General features: G+C 37.2%; 1 protein-coding gene across 1 annotated transcript in view; it reads right to left on the bottom strand.

The window, feature by feature from the left end:
• The window catches only part of LOC131689555 (heterogeneous nuclear ribonucleoprotein L), an 803699-nt gene that overhangs the window by 508531 nt on the left and 270638 nt on the right, over positions 1-24530 (bottom strand). The window contains exon 2 of the mRNA XM_058974744.1: positions 24062-24178. Coding sequence (XP_058830727.1) covers positions 24062-24178 — 117 coding nt within the window. The remainder of the gene's footprint in view (positions 1-24061; positions 24179-24530) is intronic.

Genomic DNA, 24530 nt, shown 5'->3' with positions numbered 1-24530 from the left:
AGTTCCTGGTGAGAAGATTCCGAAACGTAAACATCCAACTCCATTTATTTTCTTAGTTTATAGAAATCTTACTTTGACGTAATTACATACAAAATTTTCAAGCATATTTACAATCAGATAGTGCAACTATCTACTTGTTGCGTTCTGTACAACGGCAATATTTCCTCAAATTTTCATGCCGGTATACTGAATGATAAGTGGTATAAGGTATAAGTGAATGACAGTGAATCTACGGAGGCTTCTCGTCTAAAACTTGTTATGCCGTGTACATCAAAACTCAAAATCTACTAGACCAATCGATTTGAAATTTTGCACTGTTCTTCTTCGTATCATCATTTCCCAGGTAAATATAGGATTTTTTATGATTCGCTCGATTTTTTTTTATTTTTGGAGGCACTTAGAAGCCTAAAGTCCGAAGTTTGCAAAAAAGTAAATCGTTTACATGTTATTGTGAAAAAAATACTAAAAATTTTGTAAAAAAAACTTAGTAGTTGACTGGGCAATGATGTGAAGAACTGTGCAAAATTTCAAAACGATTGGTTGAATTTTGAGTTATGGTGTGCACCGTATTTTTTCGAGGTGCCTCCTGAAGATACACTGTCTTATACTCAATTTTCAATAATGCATAGAAAATTTTGTAGAATGTTGAATTATTGGATGGAAATTAACAGAATAGACTAATGCTCTTTCCGTTTCGACTAAAATTTTGTTGGACCACCAAAAATACTTTGCAAATAGTTTTTTTGATGGAAAATGGATCGAAATGGTGAGTTGAGCAAAAACAAATATGTGAAAAAACCACCCCACAGGCAGAATTCAAACCTGCAACCCTTGGGACTCCGGCGCATCGCACAAACCCTTAACCCTTATGTCCCGGGAAGAACACACGATTATCGCATGGGCGACAGAGGTTGTACCAATGCTGATGGGTAATGAACTAAAGACGCCTGACGATTACACTAGTTTACAAGAAAAATGAAGCTTCAAGAAAAAGTATTTTTTAGACTAATTTTGGGTCGCTGAACACGAAAACAACATTCATTTTTTTGTTCAAAGAAGCGATTTTGTGATTTTCTCAAAAAACTCGTTTTCGAGCACTTTTTGTAGTTTTTAGTCAATATTTCTTGTCAAAATCATTCAATTAATTTAATCAATATGCAGGTTGAAAGATGCCGAAATGCCCTTTCGAAAAACATATAATATGTGTCGATCATATGTAGAAATTTTAGTGCTGCAAGCGACCAAAGTTTAAAAAAAGTGTATTTTTGACCATTTTTAAAAGTTACTCATTTTTAAAAGATTTTTTTTTACCGAAAAACAATTTTTTTTCGGACCTTTTAGAATCTAAGATGACGAATAATATATTCACGTTAATTTTAAGCCTAATATCATTAACATCGGATGGAAAATGTTGATGCTATGGCACATTGAGCGAAATGGAAATTTTATGATTTTAGCGAACCCTGCCCTGGTGCGGCGGTTTAGAGGGTGTAGCACTGATCTCATAAGCAAGTCGTCAAATATTCGAGTCCCTATCGGGAAGGAGTCTCAGTGGGATCGTAGCACTAGCCACGTAATATTCTGTGAACTGAGAATCTGCTGTGAAGCCTGTTGAAGCAGAAGGCTAAAATTCCTTTAATTCGTAAAATATGTACTCGACAAAACAAAACTTTTCAACCATATTTCCACATTTTAAAAAGAGGACTTAGTTGTACAATGAAATATCCAAAACCATTCAAATGCCGCAGGATGGATGGATGCGAGCTCGAGAAGACAGTACCCAACACAAACAATAACTATCAAGTATAGAAGATTATTTCAGCCGAAAGTATGATTGTGTGAAAAATAAAAGGTTACAATTTTCACTCAGTGCTTCATACCATCTACAGTTTTCATCCGACTTTTGTGACCATTGGATTAAAATTTATGCAAAAAGATTGTGTATCTCATTAGATTCTAAAAGAATTTTCGTCTGTCCTTGATTTATTATAAAAAATTTACTAGAAATATGCATTTTTTTTAAAAAAAGGTCGAACATTAGACTACATTTCTCGACGAACATACGATTACGGCTTAAAAGCCAACTGTGAAAATTCTCTTTGAAAGGAAATTCCTGACAAACCGTTACTGGCTAAACGCAGTTCATAGTAGCTAATGCAAGAGAAAACTTTTTTCTTTTGTTTACTATAAACATCTGTGATTGGCGGGTAATAGTTTGTCTGAAATTTCATTTCAAAGAGAATTTTGACAGTTGGCTTTTAAGCCGTAATCATATGTTCGACGAGATTTGATCTACGCATATTATACATTTTCGGAAAGGGCACATGAATACCTTTCGAACAATTTCGATCGGATCCTATTTGAACAAGATATTGACAAATAACTGAAATAGTGCCCAAAACACATTTTTCAAAGAAATCTTGAAAATGCTTCTTTGAAAATATGGACTTGGTTTTCGTATTCAGCGATCCAAAATTAACTGAAGAAGCACCTTTCTTCTTAGCTTATCGCGAATACCTTAAAATTGTTAAAATCTGTCACATTAGTGTCTGAAAATATGAAAAATTCTTTTTCTGTAATAAAAAATAGAGCAAAAACAAAAAAGCGGAAGCAAAAGAAAAACTTTTTTTTTAAACTCGAACTTCTTTGAAAGAGAAATAGAGTATTATTTTCGTATTCAGCGACCCAAAATTAATCTAGAAAACACTTTTTCTCGTAACTTCATTTTTCTTGTAAACTAGTGTAAACTTATTTAAGATCAAAAGAGATATGTGAAAAACAGAGCATTTTTCACTCGGTGCCTAATAACATCACCAGTTATTGTCGGATTTTCGTGATCTTAGGCTTAAAATTCACGTGAGAAGTTTGCCTGTCACATAAAATTTTAAAAGATTTTTTTTGCTGATTTATTTTTTTTATGAAAAATCAACCAAAAATTAGTAATTTTACCAAACACTACTTTTTTGACTTTGGTTGCTCATAACCCTAAACTGTTGATATTTTATCCTAACATGTTATATATTTTTGGAATAAGCACATCAATACCTTTCGAATGGTGAGTCGTTAATCGGAAGATTTGTTCCTGAGATATTGGCCAAAAACTGCAAAAAGTGCTCAGAAACACCTTTTTTGAAAAATCACAAAAACGGTTCTTTGAAAAAGAAAATGGATATGATTTTCGTGCTCAGCGACCCAAAATTGACCTGGAAAACATATTTTTTCTTAACTTCATGCAATTAACCCAAAATTTGTAAACTAGTGTTATAAAAACCCCGGCCTTTCCATATAGCAGAGAAATTCAATCGATCATTTGATTTCGTTTTAGCTGGCAGCGGTACGATCACTGACACTGACACTCTGAAGTGATTTTTTCTCAAAATTGTTTTCGTTTAATTCAAAACCAAATTTTTATTGATAATTTATGAATTAACAGCGTCTGTATTCAGTGAATTTCTGCTACAAAGGCAAATTAACATTCAAAATCACCTTTTAAGTCGTCAATTTGATCAAAAGATTGGCAGTGAAGTTATAATTTTTTAACACCTTTTTGAAAACTTCATTGAGAGTCTAGAGAAGTGGAGTAAATGAACATATTCAAATAAAAGATACAATAGTATAACGTGAACTAGCTACGGGTCCACGAATAGTTGAACATAACTATATGTACCAAAATGCGTCTAGAAATTAAAAAAAACGTTTCGTTTGGCTAGCGATTTATGGATGCGGAACTTCAGTCGCAATAAACCAAATTAGTTATAATTTTTCTGTAGCCCGGTAATTTATGGGTCATCGAATTTCAAAAATCTTTGGTCATTATCCATTTTGCCCACATGAAAAAAAATGTTTTGCAGGAAGCCCAATACAAAAGACAGGAAGGTGGCGGTTCAAAAGCAAATTAGAGATTGAGAAAATAAACGGTTTCCGTTGAAATAGTGTTACTAATGTGGATAAAAAAAAATTTGAAATAACTTTGTTTCCACGAAATAATTAGATACAATCGTTAAATTGAACCACATTGAAAAAATCTAGCTACCGGACTTACGTGCTTAAAGTTGTTATTAGAATTTTTTGACATTGGAGAAAAGCTGCTGGTTCGCATTTTTGCCTCCAGGTGACATTGTACACAGCAGGTTTTCAAAATAAAATTAGAATCAGGAATATTATTTCATAACTAAAAAATATATTGTAGTTATTGAAGCGTTCTTAGTTAAACTCTCTGATTGGTTGCAGCAACCAAAATGCAATCGAAAATTAAATAAACTAAAAATATTCGCCCATACCTTCAATCGTAGTTGGCTGTTATAACGCAATGGAGGCTGTGCTTCGGGTCTGAGCATAAAGACAAGTCTACTTAGGAAACGATATTTAAAGTTGCGACCTGGTTGTATTGTTTGCTGATATGGAGAAATAAATTATTGTATTCCATGTAGTGCAACTAGGTCAAAAGAGGGCAGCCTTTCCTCAATTCAATCGAGTCTTGTCCAAACATAGAAAACTCTGTTTAGGGTTGATTCATGTATACCAAATCTGAAGAAAATTTATGAATATTTTCCATTACCGATAATTGTAATAAATTCCGATGTTTGTAGATTTTAGGGTTTCTAGTACCGAACTTTTTTGGCAGAAATCAGGTCTGCTGTATTGAAGCCCTTAGTACCGTTAGAACCGGTAAATTGCCGGTACTGGAATAAAACTAAAAAAAACACACTAGAATGAAATAGAATATTTAAAAACTGGAAAGCTTCAGTCTACCTTCTAATCTCGCCTATATCTATCATTAAAGCAAACAATAATTTACTACTGCTTTGTTGCTTATCCAATGCACAAACAGTATAGCATCGTTCGTCCAGTTTCACCTTGAAATGAGAAAGTCACAGAAGTAAAATTGCCTCTACTACAAAAATTACGATTGCGACTGACTAAGACAAACTCGGTAGACTAAGCGTACGGTAGGTGAAACAGTTATCAAAGGTGAAAATGGAGCTTACCCTCACGGAAATGTTTACGATAATGGGTGTACCCTTTGCGCCGCGATTTTTTTTTTCATTGTTAATACTGTTATTTTTAGCTTTATATAGGTTTTCGGGGTTGCTGATTCTGATTCTGACGTCGAAAATGTAAAATGACGGATCCAATATGGCGACTGTGCTTGGTTAAATTTCATGTTTTTTTATATTGGCCTAAAACGTCTTACAGAGGTTTTCGGGGCCACTGATTCTGATTCTGATGTCGAAAATGTGAAATTCAAAATGGCGCATCCAATATGGCGACCGTATTTGGCTAAATTTCATATTTTTTATATTGGCCTAAAAAGTCTTACAAGGGGGCTTTTGGGGTCACTAATTTTGATTCTGACGTCGAAAATGCAAAATTTAAAATGGCGAATCCAATATAGCGACTGTGCTTAGCTAAATTTAATGTTTTTATATGATATGGATATGGTACTACAATCTATTGCAGCAGAGCCACCGTTCATGCAATGGACTGATTTCCCAATACGACTTTATCAAATATCATTCACTGGTCCCTTTCAACTAACTACTGTATAAAGAGCCAAAAAGTAGTTGATTGGTCGATCAACAAGGCCGCCAACACGTGCCACAGGGAAATTGAGAGTCTTCTTCCAGAGGCTAGATCATGAGAGCCAATCATAATGAAAGCCGTCATAGTGGTGAACAGCCCCAATAGATGGGGAGAAGAGCCCTCCCTCTGTCCCCCACATGTTACCAACCAGGAGTTGGCATTTATATTCTCCTAGTCCATGCCGCTTCAATCGGGAGCCCTGATGGTCCCGCCCAGCTCCCAATTGAATTCAAATATGAAATAAAGTAGTAAATATAAAAACTGACTTTTTAGCACTGAAACCCTTACACCCCCAACAATCTTCTAATGCCACCTTGATGTTTTGAAAAAAGCAGCTACATGTACTATGATATATTTCTGCCTAGTGAAGAACAAATTGGTAAATACTTTTTTTTATTTCGATTATAGAGGTTTTAACCTTAAGGTCATTCGCCTCTTCGGGTTAGAAAAATTTCTTATGAAAAATTTCTAACCCTATGTACGGGGTCGGGACTCGAACCCAGGTGCGCTGCGTACAAGGCAATCGATTTACCAACTACGCTACGCCCACTCCTATTGGTAAATACTATTTTTTCTCCATTAAGGAGAAAATTGTTTAAAACCATCTTTGCGCGTGAAGCGCACAAAACCTTCAACTATATTAGTTATAGAATTTCCGTTTCGACTTCGTCTCATCAGTATCCGACACTAGCTTAGTGACAGGACTAAGTAACCGACAGATTGACGCTAGCGCCAAGAAACGGAGACACAATTTTTGTTCCTGAGCATACCTCTAGTCGAGCCTGATATTAAGCAAGAAACTGTTCTCCATTAAAGAGAAATTCAGCATAGTGCACCTTGCATTGGCTTGCTAAGCCAAATCAAATGTTTAGATTTCATTAGTTCTTATCAGCTTAAAATGAGCTACTTTTCTTGCGGGACATCACGCTCGATTGGGGGTTTGCTCAAGAACACAAATTGGGTCTAAGTTTTTTAGGAGCTAGCGTCTGTCACTAAGTTAGTGTCGGATTCTGACGAGACGAAGTCGAAACGCAAATTCTAGTATACCCATTGCTCATCGAAAGTTTTGCGTAGTACGAAGATACCGGTACCTATATTCATTCAGTACCGGTATTAAGATACCAACAATGGGTCGGTATTCCCAAAATTTCAAAATCGAAAAACCAGAATTGTTAGATCGATTAATGGTTGAAATATGAAATTCAATCATTTACAATAAAGTCGAATTTGCTCGAAGCAGATTATTTTTTAATTTTGTAATGACAGCTTTTGGACATAAGCAAAGAATGCAAAATTTCAAATAACATGTTTACGTATTTATTATGCAACATATTTTTCAAAATCCTGTACATTTTAGGCCTCTGACTTCAGCCCTTAAATACAATTCAACAGCATTTTACTGTACCAATCAGGCAAACCATCGATTGCCTTCGCAACAGATGAATCAATACCGCAACACTAAATCTCTCACTACCTACACAGAAACCGAAAGCCAGCAAACCAGCCTATAATTGAACTTCCAACAAAATGGTTCCCCTATAGAAGGACAATCAAAAACTTAACCAAACGAGAAGCCGCCAACCGACACAAACACCCGACCTACCAACATCACGTTCCGAACCTGTCACAGTCTCTCACTGTTGTCACAAAATCGAAATCAAACTCCTTCAGCTGCCGGCTTGGCAAACCAAACACGTACCGACAGCCTAGCCTACCAGAAACCCAAAGCCCTCAATTTTCATCGGTGACATAGGTACGACCAAATGTTGGTTACTAGTTCAAGATAATCTTGGCATGGACGGGAAGAGACTTCATGTCTGATCCACAAATCCTTTTTCGTTTCCATTAATCCAATGAACCAGACGGGCCCGGGTGTAGGTGTGGATATTTTGTTTGTTGCAAAAATTTCCCATTCAGCCCATTCCCCCAAACTAAGTTATTTCCCGGACACCAGGAGGCCGGCTGCGAGCTAGTCTTGTGCCGCTTGTTATACATGTGTTTCCTTAAGTCATCGTCATCCTATACCTCTATACCTTTAGCCGACACGATTGCACAAAACACTCGAGCGCAGTTGTGAAGTGAAACGATGATATGGGCCAGGCAGGCAGGCAGGATTGGTTCCAAAATAAATCTCTTCGCTTTGAGTGCATTACTCATCTCGTGTTCCCAGGGTTTTTGGCCGGCATGCCATGCCGCTGGTGGCCGTTCGAGTTGCTCGAGTGGCAAGGTTTATAGCATAACTCTGTCGAGAAAAGTGATATGTTACGCTGGCCGTGAGTGTGAGATTTATATCGGGTTACTTTGTAGCTGGTGGTGTGGTGCTACCAGCCGCCGAGAGACTTGTGAGGAAAATTTAGTTAGAAATGACCATTTCAGCTGGCTTTTTTTGCTTTTTACGCTGTTCTCGGAGCGACTTGGTGGATTAAATTTGGTGAGATCAATCCAATGTTATTTTTATTATCCATTATGTTGCATATTATATGAACCACACCAAGTCCACAACCCCAATTCCTTACCTACTAACAATAACTAATATCCGTAATACCTATGGAGATTGCGTGGGTTCCCCGTGTCTCCTTAAGTAGGTATTCAACTAACATTCCCTTCCCTTTTGCGATCGTAAGGACATGGCCAGGTGTGCAGATGAACTATACTATTGTATAGAAAGATTTCACTGTATCAGCCACCCATGATGAGTACGGTCGTTTTTGCTATGCTATGCTATGTTCTCGGAGCGACTTGGTGGAACGACACAAATGCCAATTGTAGAAAAGATTTTCGTTTTCGTTACGCTATATTGTGAAAAACTAAAGCGCCAAAAAATGAGATACACTAAATAAGCTATGAAATTTGCGTTTCAACTTCGTCTCATCAGAATACGACACTAACTTAGTAACAGGATTAAGCTGGCGCAGGATTGACGCTAGCTCCAATAAACGAAAACACTATTTGTGTTTCTGAGCAAGCCGCTAGTCCTACGTGATGTCCCGCAAGAAAAGGAGTTCTCATTAAGCTGATTACATTAGATTACAATACCTGACTTTAGTAAAGTTAGGCATTTTCGAATAGGCCGCCAGAAACACGCTAAATTCAAAACTGGAAAACCTTACTCGTGTTTTCAACCAAACAGCTGCTTACGAATGACGTTCCGGAAGTACAGAAGTTCTGTTTGCTGATGAGAAAAATAGCAAAATCGGAACCTGGGTTCGGTTAGTAAGCCAATGCGTAGTACTATGTTATATTTCTCCAAGAGAAAATTGGATTGAACCATTTTGTGCGTGAAGAGCACAATTCGTAACTAGGGTTGTGGTACCGGTAATACCGGTACCGAAAATCCCGGGAATACCGACCAATTTTTGGTACCGTAATACCGGTACTGAACAAAAGCCAGTACCGGTATTTTCGGTACCATACAATTTTTTATGAAAAATATGTGGACTCTCTAGGGAGACCTGTTTCAAAATACCGGTCGGCAAGATGACTTTTAAATATATTAATTACCTTCTAGATAAATCGTTGAGCTAACACCTTTGTGGGGGAATGAGGTGAGGCCATCATCATAATAATTCTAAAAGTTAAACATTTTGTCGAAATTAAATTTTAACAATCTTGTACTAAATTTCAAAATACTCACATATAGCGTAAGAGACGTAAAAATTTGCAATGATTTTTTTTATTAGCGACATTCTGATTGGTTTCTATTATTCATTAGGTGGCGCGTTATAAGACTATGGTCTAAGTCATGTTTGTATTTGGTTTGTTCTTAAACCTTTATCTATAAAAGAACGAACAACGATTTAGTAGCTAACAATTTTAGAGTTGATGAACTGCTTAAAATTGGGCGATTTGTAATTATTGGTGATCGGAAAATTCTGCAAAACTCCATTTGTTTACAGGAAAGCAAGGAGCGTTGGTATGCATTAGAGAATAGTAGGCAAACGACATAAAGGTCGAAACCAATTTACAGAAATGCAAGACGGGACATGCGAGCAACCTGTTCGGATTTACTGGTATCCTCGCTTTGATTTACTGTTGTTAATAGGGTTTCTTACATTTACATTTTACCGACAAAAGTCGCACAGCTTAACAGTTTCGAAGTGGCCTAGATTTCGAAATAAAAGAAGGTGCCGCATACAAAAAAATATCTTCTGCTGAAATGAGTCATGCAAGTCAATTAAAAGCAATAAACATGTTCTTTTGATCAGCACAAATCAATCATCTGAAAATAAGGTCATCAGTTTGAGCATTCAACTTCACTTTGAAGCTTTTTTCGAATTTTTAAAAAAAAATATTCGAGTACTGCTGTTTTACCGGTACTACCGGTATTTTACCGGTACTACCGGTACTGAGGGCCTCAGTACCGTAGTACCGGTTCTTACCAAAAAGGGTCGGTACTGCGAACCCTATTCGTAACTGTAGTATGGTTTAGAATTAGCGTTTCGACTTCATCTTATCGCAGCCGGCAGACAAACTTGGTCGATATATATAACAATAGTCTTCCCAAATGAACATTGTACACAATGTTCGCTCTGGTTCTGTGCTCATATTGACCTACATTTTGTGTACGAACTCGAACACGCTATTTCGTTCCAAAACACGTGCACATGTTCATCTGCACAACCGAACCCCCCGTACGTACACGGTGTGTGTATACCAGGCGAACACACAAGTTCGTGGCACCAGTTTTCTCTTTTTCACTCTCATCATCACTAGCGTGGACTCTTCTTGCCTTGTGCGATTCGTTCTCGAGTGCGCACCCGGGTTACGTAAATGGATGTTTGAACTAGTTTGTACATCATTCGCTTGGGTTAGATGTTCGAGGCGAACCTGTACATCAAACGAAGCATGTTTGAGGTTGAACGCGTGCACGAAATTTTGTACACAGGTACAAACTTGTCGATGTCCATGGGAAATCTGTATAGCAATATAGTGCTACGCGTTGACTTGCTAGCCGAAATCAGGTTTCAAAATGTTTCTTATCAGCAAACAGAAGTTCCCGTATTCTATTCTATTCTAACCCTTACACAGCCAGTATTGAAAAGCATCCTGGAAAACACTACAGTTAGGCTAGTGTTTTTCTTGTCGATATTAATATTTGAAGCATATTTTCATATGCCGCAAATATTAAAACGGCCAGGCCTACTGTGCAGAGTTTCGTTTGAAGACGATTCAAAATTATGTGGTAATTAAATTATTCATTTAATGAATAATTTAATTAACGAATCTTTTTGAATCTTAATAGAGGAAGAAACGAGGACAACCGTACCGACCGTTTCATTAAGGGGTATACAATAAATCGTTAGGAGTGACTTGGCTAAGAAGGTTAATGTCACTCCTTTGGTCCTTTGCGATGGGACAGAGGTATTTACACCTTGCCCTGGCTAATAAGCCTAGGTTAAAGCGCCTTTACTCGCTCTCGGCAAACAGAAGTTCCCGTAATTGCGAAACGTCACTCAAGACCAGTTGCATGTTTGAGAACACAAGTAGAAGTTTCCATATTTATTTAAAGAAAGAAGAAATTTCCATATAGAATTTAAAGTTTACCTGACAGCTAAGTTGGACCGCCATGATACTGATGGGACGAAATGGAATAACGACTTCCTTGGCTTACTAGAGTAGATAATTGGCTGTTTGATGGGAGAGCCAGGATTCAAAGACCCATTCGATGGTTCACACGATTTTATTAACTTAACACCCATTAACCAAGGAATCACAGTTGCAAACTTGTTCTTTTATACTAAGTTTAATGCTGGTTATCGTTTTTTTCGAGAAACTTGTTGAACATTAATAAGCCATGCGAAGTGTTTCTGCTATGTATTTACCCAATTAGGACTATAGTCCTAGATATTTCGTTATCTATTTGGCCTATTTGATTGACCTATTTGATTGATGGCATTAGTGAAAATTAATACAGAGAAGACCCTATTTTATCATCATTCGATAATGTCTACCTATGATTTTGTCAGTTTTTTTTCAAGATTCTTTGATGGGTTCAAGCAGACGAATAAAATGAATTTCGAGCAGATCTTTTGTCGAACATACTTTTCTTATCCTAGAGATGAAAAATATGTTAAAATGAAATTAAATTTTATTTGAATTTTGTAATGGAAGAGTTAAAGCAAATTTCTACTAAATAATCAGAAAGGGTTATGAGGCTGTGCCTAGCGACTAAAGCAGTCAAACAGCTTCGGTTTATCAAAAAGAATGAAATAAATATGTCCCAGTTTTGTCAGTATCCTCATTTTTTTTTTTTTCATAAAACGTTTATTTGACACGGCATTTGCAAAAGCTTTTTTACGCCGGGGTTTTTTTTACATAACATGTTACAAAGGTTCTTAAGACTATCACGTTATAAAAAAAAATTCACTTTCTAATGCTAACACTTTATTTATATCGTTTTATCTAACTTAACTAACTGCGAAGAAATCTAAATTGTTTGTGGGTAGCAAGGGAAAAAACTAGAAACATTGTGGGGATAATTATATTTGAATATTTATTGTTTTCAGGAAATGATAAATATGGCTCATGTATGTAAGATCTCGTAAAGCGAGGATATCACGAACAGGTACATAGGGTGGTTTTCTTCTGGCTCGTAAGGAGTCTATTAATTGGACACATTCTTTCGTGACGTTACAACGATTTGACGATTCTTCATTCCATAAATATGTTATAACTTTATCAAATGATCGCCTACATCAAAACTTATTACAGATTCGGAAAGCAGACAAAATTTCACTAAAGATTTAATAAACATAAACTGAATATACTGGAAGAGGATTGTTTTATGATCGATAATGTAACGTGACGTTACAACGCGTCACAAATTAGAACTTTCAACGTATTTATAAAAAAGTCAAATTATCTGCTCTATAAGATTTTTTATCAAGAACAAATCTTCTATGATGTATTTCTAAATAGCATACGAATAACTAGGTGTCATTGAATATATTTTTTATTGTTTTGGTTCTTATAAAGCATCTTTAAACTTTCGTGACGTTACAACGCTTCTTTCTCAGAAAAGCGATATCTCATTGCGTTGTAACGTCACGAAAATCTTCAACTTTTCTAAAGCTCTGTAAGTTACGCTGGTGTTATTGTCTTGAGTGAAATTTTAAATATTTATCACATTTAGCCATGATTTAATGATAATTAACTCGAATAACAATATGGGGTTGTTGAAAAATCACGAAACAGTTTATTTTTTGATTGTTGCAGAAATAATTGATCAAACCATGAAAATTTTTATTTCATATCTTGTTGTGGATAGATTTGAGCCATTGATACTGCTCAATATGGTAGTTTAACGGAGCCAAAATAGCAGCTTTTATCACATATTTCACAAACAAAAATAAATTGGCAGTACTGCTTTCTTTAATTTGGTAAGGAATCAGGTTCCCGATCCGAGTTTATAGCATGATAATTGTATTGTAAGGCTTAAGCAAGTGGATTTAAATGACAAAGCGAGCACAATTTAAGCGCCAGACAATCGACCATGCAAAGTACTCTGAAATATTGTATATATTATAGTTACAAAGATTCAGAGAAAAAGAACACGTCACATCGCCGTGATGTTACTAAAGAATGTGTTACATCCAGTCGTCAATTCAATTTTAAATGTCAGGAAACAGCAATAAACACTCCCTCATCTATCTTTTTTGTGCTCATTTGAGATGAGCCAAAGCCTCTTTATCCGACTCTAAGCAATTGAGACGATTTAGTGCGGTCACCCAGATAGGTCTCTATAGACTCAATTATGTTTTTGCAACCCGTAAATTCGGATAGATACCCGTCTATATTGGATTTAATGTGTCAGGCATTTCGATTGTGTAGCTGCTTCGACGATGTATTTCGGCTTGTAACGGAAAAATTGGTTAGTTACTAACTGGCGGCACGTGCGACTACAACAGAGGATGCGGACAACCTTATAACGGGCGTCTCGTCGATGATGGCGAAGTGTGGAATGGTTGATTACTGTGAGGAAAGATATTCAGGGAACGCATTATTATTCATGGCTAAATACTAACTCGAGAACAAAGTTCAAAGATTCCAACGCATGTCCTGGACTACGTTGCTGTTAGCGTAATTGCATCGGAACGTGCCATATGACCGGCGCCGAGGAGAGTACAGCGTAGGTGGACTTTTAAATGAAATATGATGTGACGTTGCTCAATAGTTTATTAAAAATACCTTCTCTAGTGCATTCAAGTGTTGTAGATCAAATCTTACATAAAATTTCGTTTATTTTCTGAATCTATAATTAGGTTTGATGAAGGAGTTCATTTGAAAAAATTGTAGCAGATTTATAGAATCAAGGTTGGTCAAATCGTTGTAACGCCACGAAAGAATGTGTCCATGGTGTATAACCCCTTCAGCACTTAAGAATATACATTCTGAAGTTATGAATATCCCGCTAGTATAATTTCCTGTTTACGAAACAACTTGAAAGCGTTTCAATAAACCATACGGAGTAAAATTTGACACTATTCCTGATAAATCATTCACGCAGCTGATAAAAGTTGAATTACGTGACGTTACAACGCAAAGTGTATTCTGTTGTAACTTTAGTTCCGCACATCCAATAAAAGAAATTGTAGGCTTTTTAGAAAAGTATTTTTGAATACAAAGAGAAATCGGAATATAAATTTGAACAAAATTTTAGTTTTATTAATAAAATTAAAACATAGGCATTTTTCGTGACGTTACAACGCAAAAACAATCAAAAATTCTACTAGTTCAAAAAGTATTAGTGGACAAATCAAGGAAAAAATCTTTCTAGTTTTATTGTACTACACTCAATAACGAACAAATTCCTTTAAACAGATAAAAGTTTCAATAATAGTTTCATGAAATAGAGCTTTTCTTAGAAGTCAATAATTCAGGAACCATTTTTCCGTGAAATTCAACTTCATTCTCTATATATTTTTCAACTATTTGTCGAAATGCTAATAGTTGGATTACATAACTTTTCAATGGTTTAAACACTACCGAATCGAGGAAAAAATATTGTGATACCAAAATAAGACAAAACAAAAACGTCCTTCTGGTGTACAAGCCCGCGGAATGTGTCATTGGGATCTGGCTTCACGATATTCAGTGCAAGACCAAACAACATGTTCAATGTCTTCGTAACCCTCTCCGCAAGCACATTGATTATCTTCTGCGATCCCAATACGGCGGAGATGCGCATTCAACGTATAATGGTTGGACATGAGTCTAGACATCACACGAATGAAGTTTCGACTTACATCCAACCCTTTGAACCATGCCTTCGTTGATACTTTAGGGATAATTGAGTGCAACGACCGTCCCAGATCTCCATTGTCCCATGATGTTTGCCAACTAGTAAGCGTTCTCTGACGAGAAGCGCTATAAAATTCATTGAAGGCAATAGGTCTTTCATAGATGTCACCGTCCAGCGCCCCTATTTTGGCTAAATTATCCGCTCTCTCATTACCCGGTATGGAGCAATGAGCGGGAATCTACACTAAGGTAATTTGATAAGGTTTATTTGTTAATTTAGTTAAGTATTCTCGTATCTTCTTCAAAAAGAACGGAGCGTGATTATTAAGCTTTAATGAGCGTAGTGCCTTAATTGTGCTGAGACTATCTGTGAGGATGAAATAATGGCTCGGAAGTAAAGTATCAATGGTTTCCAGACTATAGTGAACTGCTGCTAGTTCGGCTGTATAAACGGAGGCAGGTTCTGCAAGCTTGAAAGAGATCGAGGTGTTATTGTTGAAAATACCGAAGCCAGTGGCCTCATTGATTCGTGACCCATCAGTGTAGAACATTTTATGGCAGTCAATGTGTTGGTATTTACTTATGAATATTTTAGGGATCTCCAGAGAGCGCTGGTGATCCGGGATTCCACGAAAATATCCTCATTTTGTCAGCCTACAATACACAAAGAGGCTGATAAGAACGGGTTCTCACTGTATCAATATATTTGCTATGTTCCTAAAATAGTATAATAATAAAACTGGCGGGGCACTGTGAAATATTCTTTTTTGAACGAAAGAAAATTCAAATCGAGCGCACTAGTTTTAGTTTATTTGAGTCAATGAAACAAAGATAACAAACACTGCTCTAATGAATTCTATTGCGAACGACTTGAAAATCAAATAGAGAGACAAAAGGAGTAGATAGAAAATAGGATCAACACCCTATCCAACAAGCGAATATATTTTCATGATATCCTATCCAGCCAGCGTCACGTCTTACTCTCAATTTCCATCATATTAAAAATATGCTCAGAAGAGCTTGGATTGAAATCCAACTCCTTCGGGCTTATGTAACACACGATTCGCGAACACTTCCACTTCCATTCTATCTGTCACCCTATTTTTGTTGGAAATATGCTAACCCCCGGTAAGTACGTGCATACAGCATGCCTATGCAGCAGCCACGGATCGTCACCCCAGCACGCGCCACTCCACCCAACGCGGAAACATATGAGAGGCTAGAATAATATTTATTGCATGTCTCAACCCCTAACGCGAAATGTGGGAAAAGCGCCGGTGCATCGAAGGGTAGCCTACCTTGCAGGTGTAGCCTGCACAACAGCCAACGGCTTCTGGTGGCAGCCGAAGTGCTGCTGTTAGAATATTTTTCCTAAATATTTGATTACATCAGGCCCGGTTTTGCGGACGAGGATATGTGTCACCCTGCTTTTCTTTGTGACGTTTACGCCATTTTCGAGGACGTGATGGGAAATAATACCTCCCCCCCCCACCCCCCACCCTCCCGACAGATAAAGCGTTGGCTGTTAGCTGTAATCTTGAGCGGAAGTGCCATTGCATGTTATACGCCGCAAGTGCAGAAGGGTGAAGGGGGTTTTGCGCGAGGTGTAACAGGTGGATATGATGGAAGTATGCTTCTAGGGTGATAGTGTGGCGTCTATTCCTGAAGTCTGTGTTAGATAATACCACGATATGACGTTTCAGAAAATAAAACAGGGGCGAGTATAGAGTAGTTGGTAAATCGGTTGGCTTATAAGCAACTCACCTGGGTTCAATTCCTAACCCCGCTCATAGTGTTAGGGTTGATCGAGAGATTTTTCTATTTCAAAAGAGGCGAACGACGCTAGGGTTAACACCTCTATAATCGTAAAAAAATCAGTAAGACGATTGGTCTCGTAAGACACTCTTTGTATGTTCGAAACCATGAAGGACAGCAGGAACGTAGCATTATCCCAGCAATTTGTTATGTGCGGATTCCTAGCCGTTCTTGGTAATAGTTTTTTAACTACAGAAAATTATAACAAGTAACGTGAGGTTTAATTTTGAAACGTTTTAGTTATGTTTCTGATCGTTACTGAATTGTCAATATTAATAAAAAAATATTTTCAGAACGTCAAATAGCACCATTTTCTCAGTATAGGAATGGTGTCAGCCGATAGAAAGCCGTTAGGCCGAATCGGTTCTTAACCCGAATGTCATTAGACCGAATAGGCGACTACACAGTGGCTCGGTTTCGAGCAGAAGGTAGACTATAGTCAAAACTTTGTCGTTTCGCTTCAATTAAGCTGTTTTGTGGAAATTTCGGCACACTGAATTCGTTTTTGATATTGAAACATATCGAAAATAAACATTTACTATTTCATTGGGTTGGCTCAAAAATATTAATTTCGTCGAAATTTTTCTTAGACTTTTTGTTTAGTAATTTTTCGTGTAATTTTTGTACGCTGAATTGTTATTGATATTAACTTTTTAGAAAAAAAAATTATTACTCAATAGGGTGGCTCAAAAATGTTGTCGTGAAGATTCATACAGTGAAGATCCGATTTTATCAGCTTCATATGAAAATTGATAATTGGCTCTTGCAGAAGAACCAAGTTTAATTCTAGTAAATCCTTTCTTGAGCATGTTTTCTTATCTTAGAGATTCGAAATATGCAAAAAAAAATGTTTTTAATTAAATTTTGCACTGTCCAACCTTCTTTAGGAAAATTTAAGCTAAATAATCAGGAAAGGTTATGAGGCTATATCTAGGGATTAAAGAATATTTTAAGAGCTTCGGTTTCTTAAAAAGAAAGAAAAATATATGTCCCGACTTTATCAATGTCCCGGTTTTATCAGCCAAAAATTCACCAAGGGGCTGATAAAAACGGGTCTTAACTGTATTAGTTTCTAAAGAAATTTTTGTTCTCTGAATTTTTGATTGGATATTTAAATATATTTGAAATTAACTTTACTAGTTATTGGGGTGGCTCAAAAATAAGTATTTCGTCTTTACTGGTCAAAATATTTTGTCCGCGTAGAAGTTCTGAGTGGTTTCATCAAAATTTTTCCCCTGGGGAGAAATTTTTAGTGTTTACCCATTTGTTCTCCTTAGGGGGATTTTATGATTTTGTAAAACAAATGCGTCGGAAACCATTCTGAGGGCTTTTGGCCGAAATGGCCACATCCCAGGGTACTCCGGGCACTTTTCGACCGGTTATAAAAGCCACCTTGGGGCATGTCAAATTTCATGATTCCACAAAACAAGTACAGTGAAGAACATTTTGAGGGTTTTTTGGCCGATTTGGACACACCCCAGGGTATTCCGGGAACCTAGTTCCGTCGTCAAAAAAAGATATTTTTTGATCGGTTATAATACCCGTCTTGTTGTAAGTCAAACTTCATGACATATTTCAATCGGTTGATATATTGACTGAATTTTAGCCAATCTGAATACTTTCACCATATAAGAAACCACTCTTTCCACTCCTTCTCTCTTTCGTTCACTAGTGAAATCATTTCAGATCATTCTCCTATGTTATTTGAAAGCTGTGCAAGCATTCTTGGATTTTTTCTGGTGATTTTTTAAAATTAATATCAGTAATTACCATGCGTTTCCATTGGCAGTTTTTTTGTAATTTTCACTGCTTATCGCAAGTTTTTGCAGCACTCGCACGGGCTTGTTTCAAAGAGAAAATTAAAAGCGCTCGTATGAGTATAATGCGATCGCGAGCATTTTCGGGCGCCGTTGTTGTTATGGAATTAGAATTTAACAAAATAGCTATCGAAACAATTATTGAACCAACTAAGGACTTAGTTTTGGTGATTTCACTTCTTTTTTTTATCAAAATGGATAATTTTGCTGAAGTAAAATATGCGCTGCAAAAACAACTGTTCCTTCGAAAAGCGAAAATAACCGAAGTTACTATGATTAAAATGTGCAAAAACACTAGAGCAGTGGTTCTCAACCTTCACCCTTTAGAAATCACCCCGGTATGTTGCGGATCCCCACGGCTTAACACCGATTTTTTTATATATTTTTGTTATATAAAAAAATAACACAAATTCATTGCGGACAGGAGGGTCTTGGGGATGCGGATTGAGAACCTTTTTCGTGCATGATTGCATTAGTTGCGTTGGGCACCACGACTTGGGAATCAGTCCATTTGCCTTCTCTCGCGTTATTATTCGCGTTAATGGATTTTACGGAGCGTTATTGTAAGCCCATGTTCATCGGTTTTTATTCTGCTGGTTGTTGGTTTGGAGACACTAAACCAATCGTTGTTGGTACAGGAAGTAATTTTTGATATATGAAGTGCATCAGTTATTGATTGGGCTAATGATTTAATTTTGTCAAGAACTGTTGAAAAAAATGTTTTCTTAGTGACTCCGAAGCATTGTTTTCCGAAATGTGCCGTCTGATTACAAAGCTGGCGCGTAGGAATTCGACCAGGGTAAGTACACAGCGTTACGTTCCAACCGTATTTTAACAACAGGACCGCCATTAGTAATGCCCCTGAAAAACATGCCTGAAGTATCGTTTGTAACGAATTTACTTCTCCGTATTGTGACATAAAGTTTTTAATATGTTTTGGGCTAATGTGCGGTGTTAGGTTGTGTAGGCGCGCACCTCAATTTTATCGTCATCCATATATTCAGGATCTTGGTGTTAACGTTGTTACAGTCGACACCGTAATGTATGTTGTTCTTCGCAATGATTTGTTCTGCCTGGGTTAAACTTTAGAACGTTATCTATACACAGTTTCCCACGTGGTGTAACTGTATGTATGCTACTTGCTTGAGATTAAGATCTATTTTCACTTTTAGTAACAGTTCAACAGTCCATGACTGCTGGTCAAAGAGGAATGAATCTAAATTACGTTTTCCCGCTTAATGGGCACTTTTTTTGTAGTTCATATCACTGCACAGCGGGAGGCGACTATATAATACTGTTTGCGAAGATCAATTTTGCTTGCTATCAGTATATTATTTTCTGTTTGTTGTGAAAAAGCTTTGAATTTGAATATTACCTTTTAGCGCCACCCTAGGGGTCCGCGGATCCTAGATTGAGAATCATTGCACTAGAGTTGGCCCTTCCAAAAACTGTTAAAAAACCATTGAGAAGAGCGCAAATCCTATATCTAATTAGTTATGGAATTTGCGTTTCGATTTCGTCTCATCAAATTCCATAATTAATCTATCACAATCAGACAAAAACATGCAAGCTTTGGGTAGTTTTTCTCGGCCTATGTTGAATATAGACACAACAAACTTTCACTGGAATTTTGCGCTCAATAATATAAAGTGGTGCATGAAACGTATGTTATATAGAAAGTAGACATACATCGCATGTATTTCAGCGGCACTCACCTTCGTGAACGACTATTTAGGCCGAAACGTCAACGTATAGCGCAATCTACCCAAAATCGGTTTTATATTAAGTTCAGCGATATATAAGCTAGTACTAAACACTTCTAGATGACGAATCTACGTTTTCTTAAAACGTCGGTAAACGAGAAATCTCGAGTTTCTACAAGACACGATGTTGAGTTACCCCCTTTTGGACGCCAGCTAGTACTGTGATTACCTCCATGGTCAACTTTGTCGAATTTCTCATATGACAGTACATGCGGATTACTTAATACTATTAAAAATTCCAAAAAGGCAACTTTTGTCGATCGTATCTGGTCAGCTTCCAGCATTACACCCGATCCAAAAAGTGCAAGCTGGAATGCTCTTACCACCTGACACCGTCACCGATTAGGAACGGTTTCTCAAAATAGTGCTTGATATTTTATACAAAAAGTCCATTATGTCTGACAATTCTAGCGACCGGACCACGTGTCTGAAGTTTGTATGGCATTGTCCAACAATTTACATGCAGAAAACCTACTAGATCGCATTTTCACCGCTAGGTGGCAATGCATACATGAGAATATTGCTGCAAAAATAAATAAGAAAGATAATTTTATTGCCTACAACTTTGCCAAAGCCAAGCTTCAGTAGAAGAATTTATTATAATTTTAACGAAGTGATGTCTGCGATAATTTTGCATGGGGCCAAACAGTGTATAGTGCTGAATCAGTCATGGAATTCCACGAACTTTTTTGTTTGCGATAAAACGGTTTAGTTCAGCTAAACAGTACGTTCAAAGTAATTTTAGTAAATAATATAAGTCATAAACTACTGAAACTAACTAAACTGACTTAGACTAAAACTGGAACTAAAACTGACTTAGACATATTTTCGCTAAAAGCTTAATAATTTTGAAGAAGGTCGGATGGACTTGAAATCTTCGACAAAGTTGTTGACCATTAAATTATCTTCCCTATTTTCACTTAGCGATGAAAATGCGATCTAGTGGTTTTTCTCCTTGATTGTCGAAAAATTTCATACAAATTTTAAGCACGTTGGTCCAGTAGTTGACTTAGGAACTAGGAATCGAATCAAGAGTGGACCAACGAGGGTCATTTTTTCTTGTCACTTTAGAGTACACCCCGGGGACAACCACATATGCAAATAACGCTTTTGTTTATTTGAAGAAATGACAATATGGGCGCGCCCCAGTACATAGAAATTAAATAAAACAAGGGTTGTTTAGCGGGCGGTAAAATCTGGAGTTTTTTTACTGTTTTGTTATTCACAACCACATAGTGATTATCAAAGTTCAAACATCTACCGTACGGTCCTACTGTGTCATCAGCATCCGTCTTATATGATAAAAAGGACCGTACCCGTTCGTATTACGACACCCAGGAGAGTGCCCAATTCGATTTAGATGAAACGTGTTAATTTATCACCTCTGTTGGGTCGATCCTGTGATATGACTCACCACTCACAACGTTTTTTTTTTCGTATTTCTTCTCGACTATTTTACCTTTCCTTAAGCATATTCGGAAGGTGAAAAAGATGTTTCACATTAGTGGAGTGCTGCAATCCCTGGACCGACGGGGGTCATTTTTTCTGGTAACTCTAGGGTAACCCATGGATAACTAAATATGCAAAAAACGCTTTTGTTGTTTTTCGTTATTAATTGCCAAATTCGACTGCCGAAACAATCGTGGTATGTATCAACGTAATACTTATGCCATTTATCATTAAAGGGAAATGGACAATTGTGTACTGCTTCTGAATAATTAGAAATAAGACCGGTTCTTAATTCTATTCCCTTAAAACATGAGATTATTAAATTGTTTTAATTGGGTTAGGCTAATATCATTATCGAAGAATGTTATGGGCTTTACAAACAAACCCTTTGAAATTATATTTCCACTGATTAGTCCCCCTAGCAGTAAGCTAATTTTTAAACAAGTCTTTTGAGCACATATAATGAAAGGATACTTGGGTAAACTTGTGAAACCTACTTTTGTAAACTACTTTGCTGAGGATGTTGAAAATCTATCGTCATTATTTTAACCTGACCAAATTTTTGTTTTGCTATACTGATCCACTGTCAGACGGGAAACTGAAATGTTGGCAACACCGAACTGGGACAACTTCGTTGGGAGGCTCGACAGTAACCGGTTAAAACCACTAGGGGCTGCCCTCAAGAAGGAGTGCTGTCACCCCTTCTGTAGTTACAGCTAGTGGACGGACTCCTCAACGAATTGGAAGGGATCTGAGATTTTGAAGTAACGCGGTTACGCAGACGACCTTGTCATCACTGTTAGGCGCATGGATGCATCTACGATTTCAGACCGCATTAAAAATGATCTAAACTCGGTATAGCAATATTGTTAAAAGGAAAACATTAGCACATATCCATCAAATAAATTACGTCAATTCCATTTACAAGCAAAATTAAAGTTAAACTAAAACCACTTACTCTTAAAAGAACCAGTATCGAATTTGCTACGGAAGTAAAATATCTTGAAGTGGGGGCGGGCATAGCGTAGTTGGTTCGATTGCCTTGTACGCAGCTCACCTGGGTTCAAGTCCCAACCCCGCACATAGGGTTAGAGATTTTTCTAACCCGAAGAGGCGAGGCGTATGACGTTAAGGTTAAAACCTCAATAATCAAAAATTAAAAAAATATCTTGAAGCAATAATATAACCAGTATATCAAAAGAGCTATGTCCTTAAAATGCTGGCTTTACACTTGTGGCTTGGCTGGCAATCACAGAGGCAATGAAATCTACCCCAACAATTGATTTGAAAGCAATGCTAGACTTAGCTCCATTACATATCCACATTAAAAAGGAGGTAGCACGTAGTACTCGACGGATGTATAATCTGTATCGGTATTTATCGTAGGTTTTTTTCGGAGCATCTTCAAATCCTACAATTGGAACTATTGCACGGCAACATCTTCAGGGATAACATGGCGATTAAGCAGGTCAATGATCTTCCATTCGAGGTTGTCATACCTGACTAAACTGAATGGATGGACAAGAGCTGTCCGGTTCCGCGAGGCACCTTACAGTATTATACTGATGGCTCGAAAAAAGACTGTGGTGTGGGATTGGTTCTAGAAGGTTCTAGTGTCTTTCAGATATATGCAAATGAGACATGTGTCAGAAGGTGTCATTCTAGAAATGACCTAAGGGACAAGGAGACGCCCATTTCATAAAACAGCCAAGCCGGTGAAACATCTCTGGGTTCCTGTAATTTTGCGTCAAAATGCATCTATTCGCTGTCAGCAAATTTTGATGTGAGTGCTAGAACACATGAGAATAGGAGGAAACAAAATACGTAAATGATATTTTTCAAAAAGTTGTGTATTTTGATAACACATATAACTTTTTGGAACACAAACGAGTTGGAACAATATTGAAATAGTTAAAATATTAAAATTATGAGGTCGATCAAAACAACGTATTAAAAGTATTGAAAAAATGCAAAATGTCTTCAACAAAGTTGATTACAAAAATCAGCTTTACACCTTCGCAGAAGAAATCTCTCAAAATATTCGCGTTTTTAAAAATTATTCAAACGAGAAAATTAAATCATAATTTTGGTAATCCTTTCTTTGGACCCAAATTAAGCCACTCGGTTTTTCTTCCAAACAGAATCAACCCATCTTTCAACTGAAAAAAATGTAGCAGGAAAATGTCAGTCAACGCATACCGATACCCAACGAACCAATACAACAATAACGCAATCAAATCCAATAAATCTTCCATCCCGAATCATAATTCTTCCTCGTCAGTAAAAAAAAAGTTATCATAATCGGATAAAGTTTCATTTCGTCAGCCCCCTGTCTATCCCCCTCACTCCTTCCTTTTTGACATAGGGAAACTACGCTTCTAGGGTTAGACTTACCACTGTGATCGGATAGACGGGATTGATGATGGTGAACAGCAGAATATGGTTTGGCCTGGTTGCAACATCGCGCTTCCGCCGAGGCTCGTCTGTCACGTTGATGTTGTTGTTGTTGTTCTGTAAGGCAACAGAAGAAAAAAAAGATACAAACAGCCGAAATTAATGCTTCGTCGTCGGTTCAATATTTCATTGATAGAAAATTCGGTCGTTGGGTGGGTTGGAGGATATTTATAGATTCGGATGCAGCTCTGAGCGCGCGTTTCACTTTATTGGCGAACACGAGGGCGGAGGGCGGTGGGGTGGCCATTTCTGTCGCAAGTACGACACGAACGTTGATTTATTTACTCACAGAGATGGCATTCCCCCCCCCCCCGTCCTTGCGACGGAATCCGATTCAATGTGTTGTTTTATTTTTAAACAACCACTGACTGGGGGTGCGGGCGGGAACGGCTTCCGAATCACCTGTGCA

The sequence above is a fragment of the Topomyia yanbarensis genome, chromosome 3 (assembly GCF_030247195.1).
Source record: "Topomyia yanbarensis strain Yona2022 chromosome 3, ASM3024719v1, whole genome shotgun sequence".
Lineage (NCBI taxonomy): Eukaryota > Metazoa > Arthropoda > Insecta > Diptera > Culicidae > Topomyia > Topomyia yanbarensis.
This window is presented reverse-complemented; position numbering and strand designations above follow the sequence as displayed.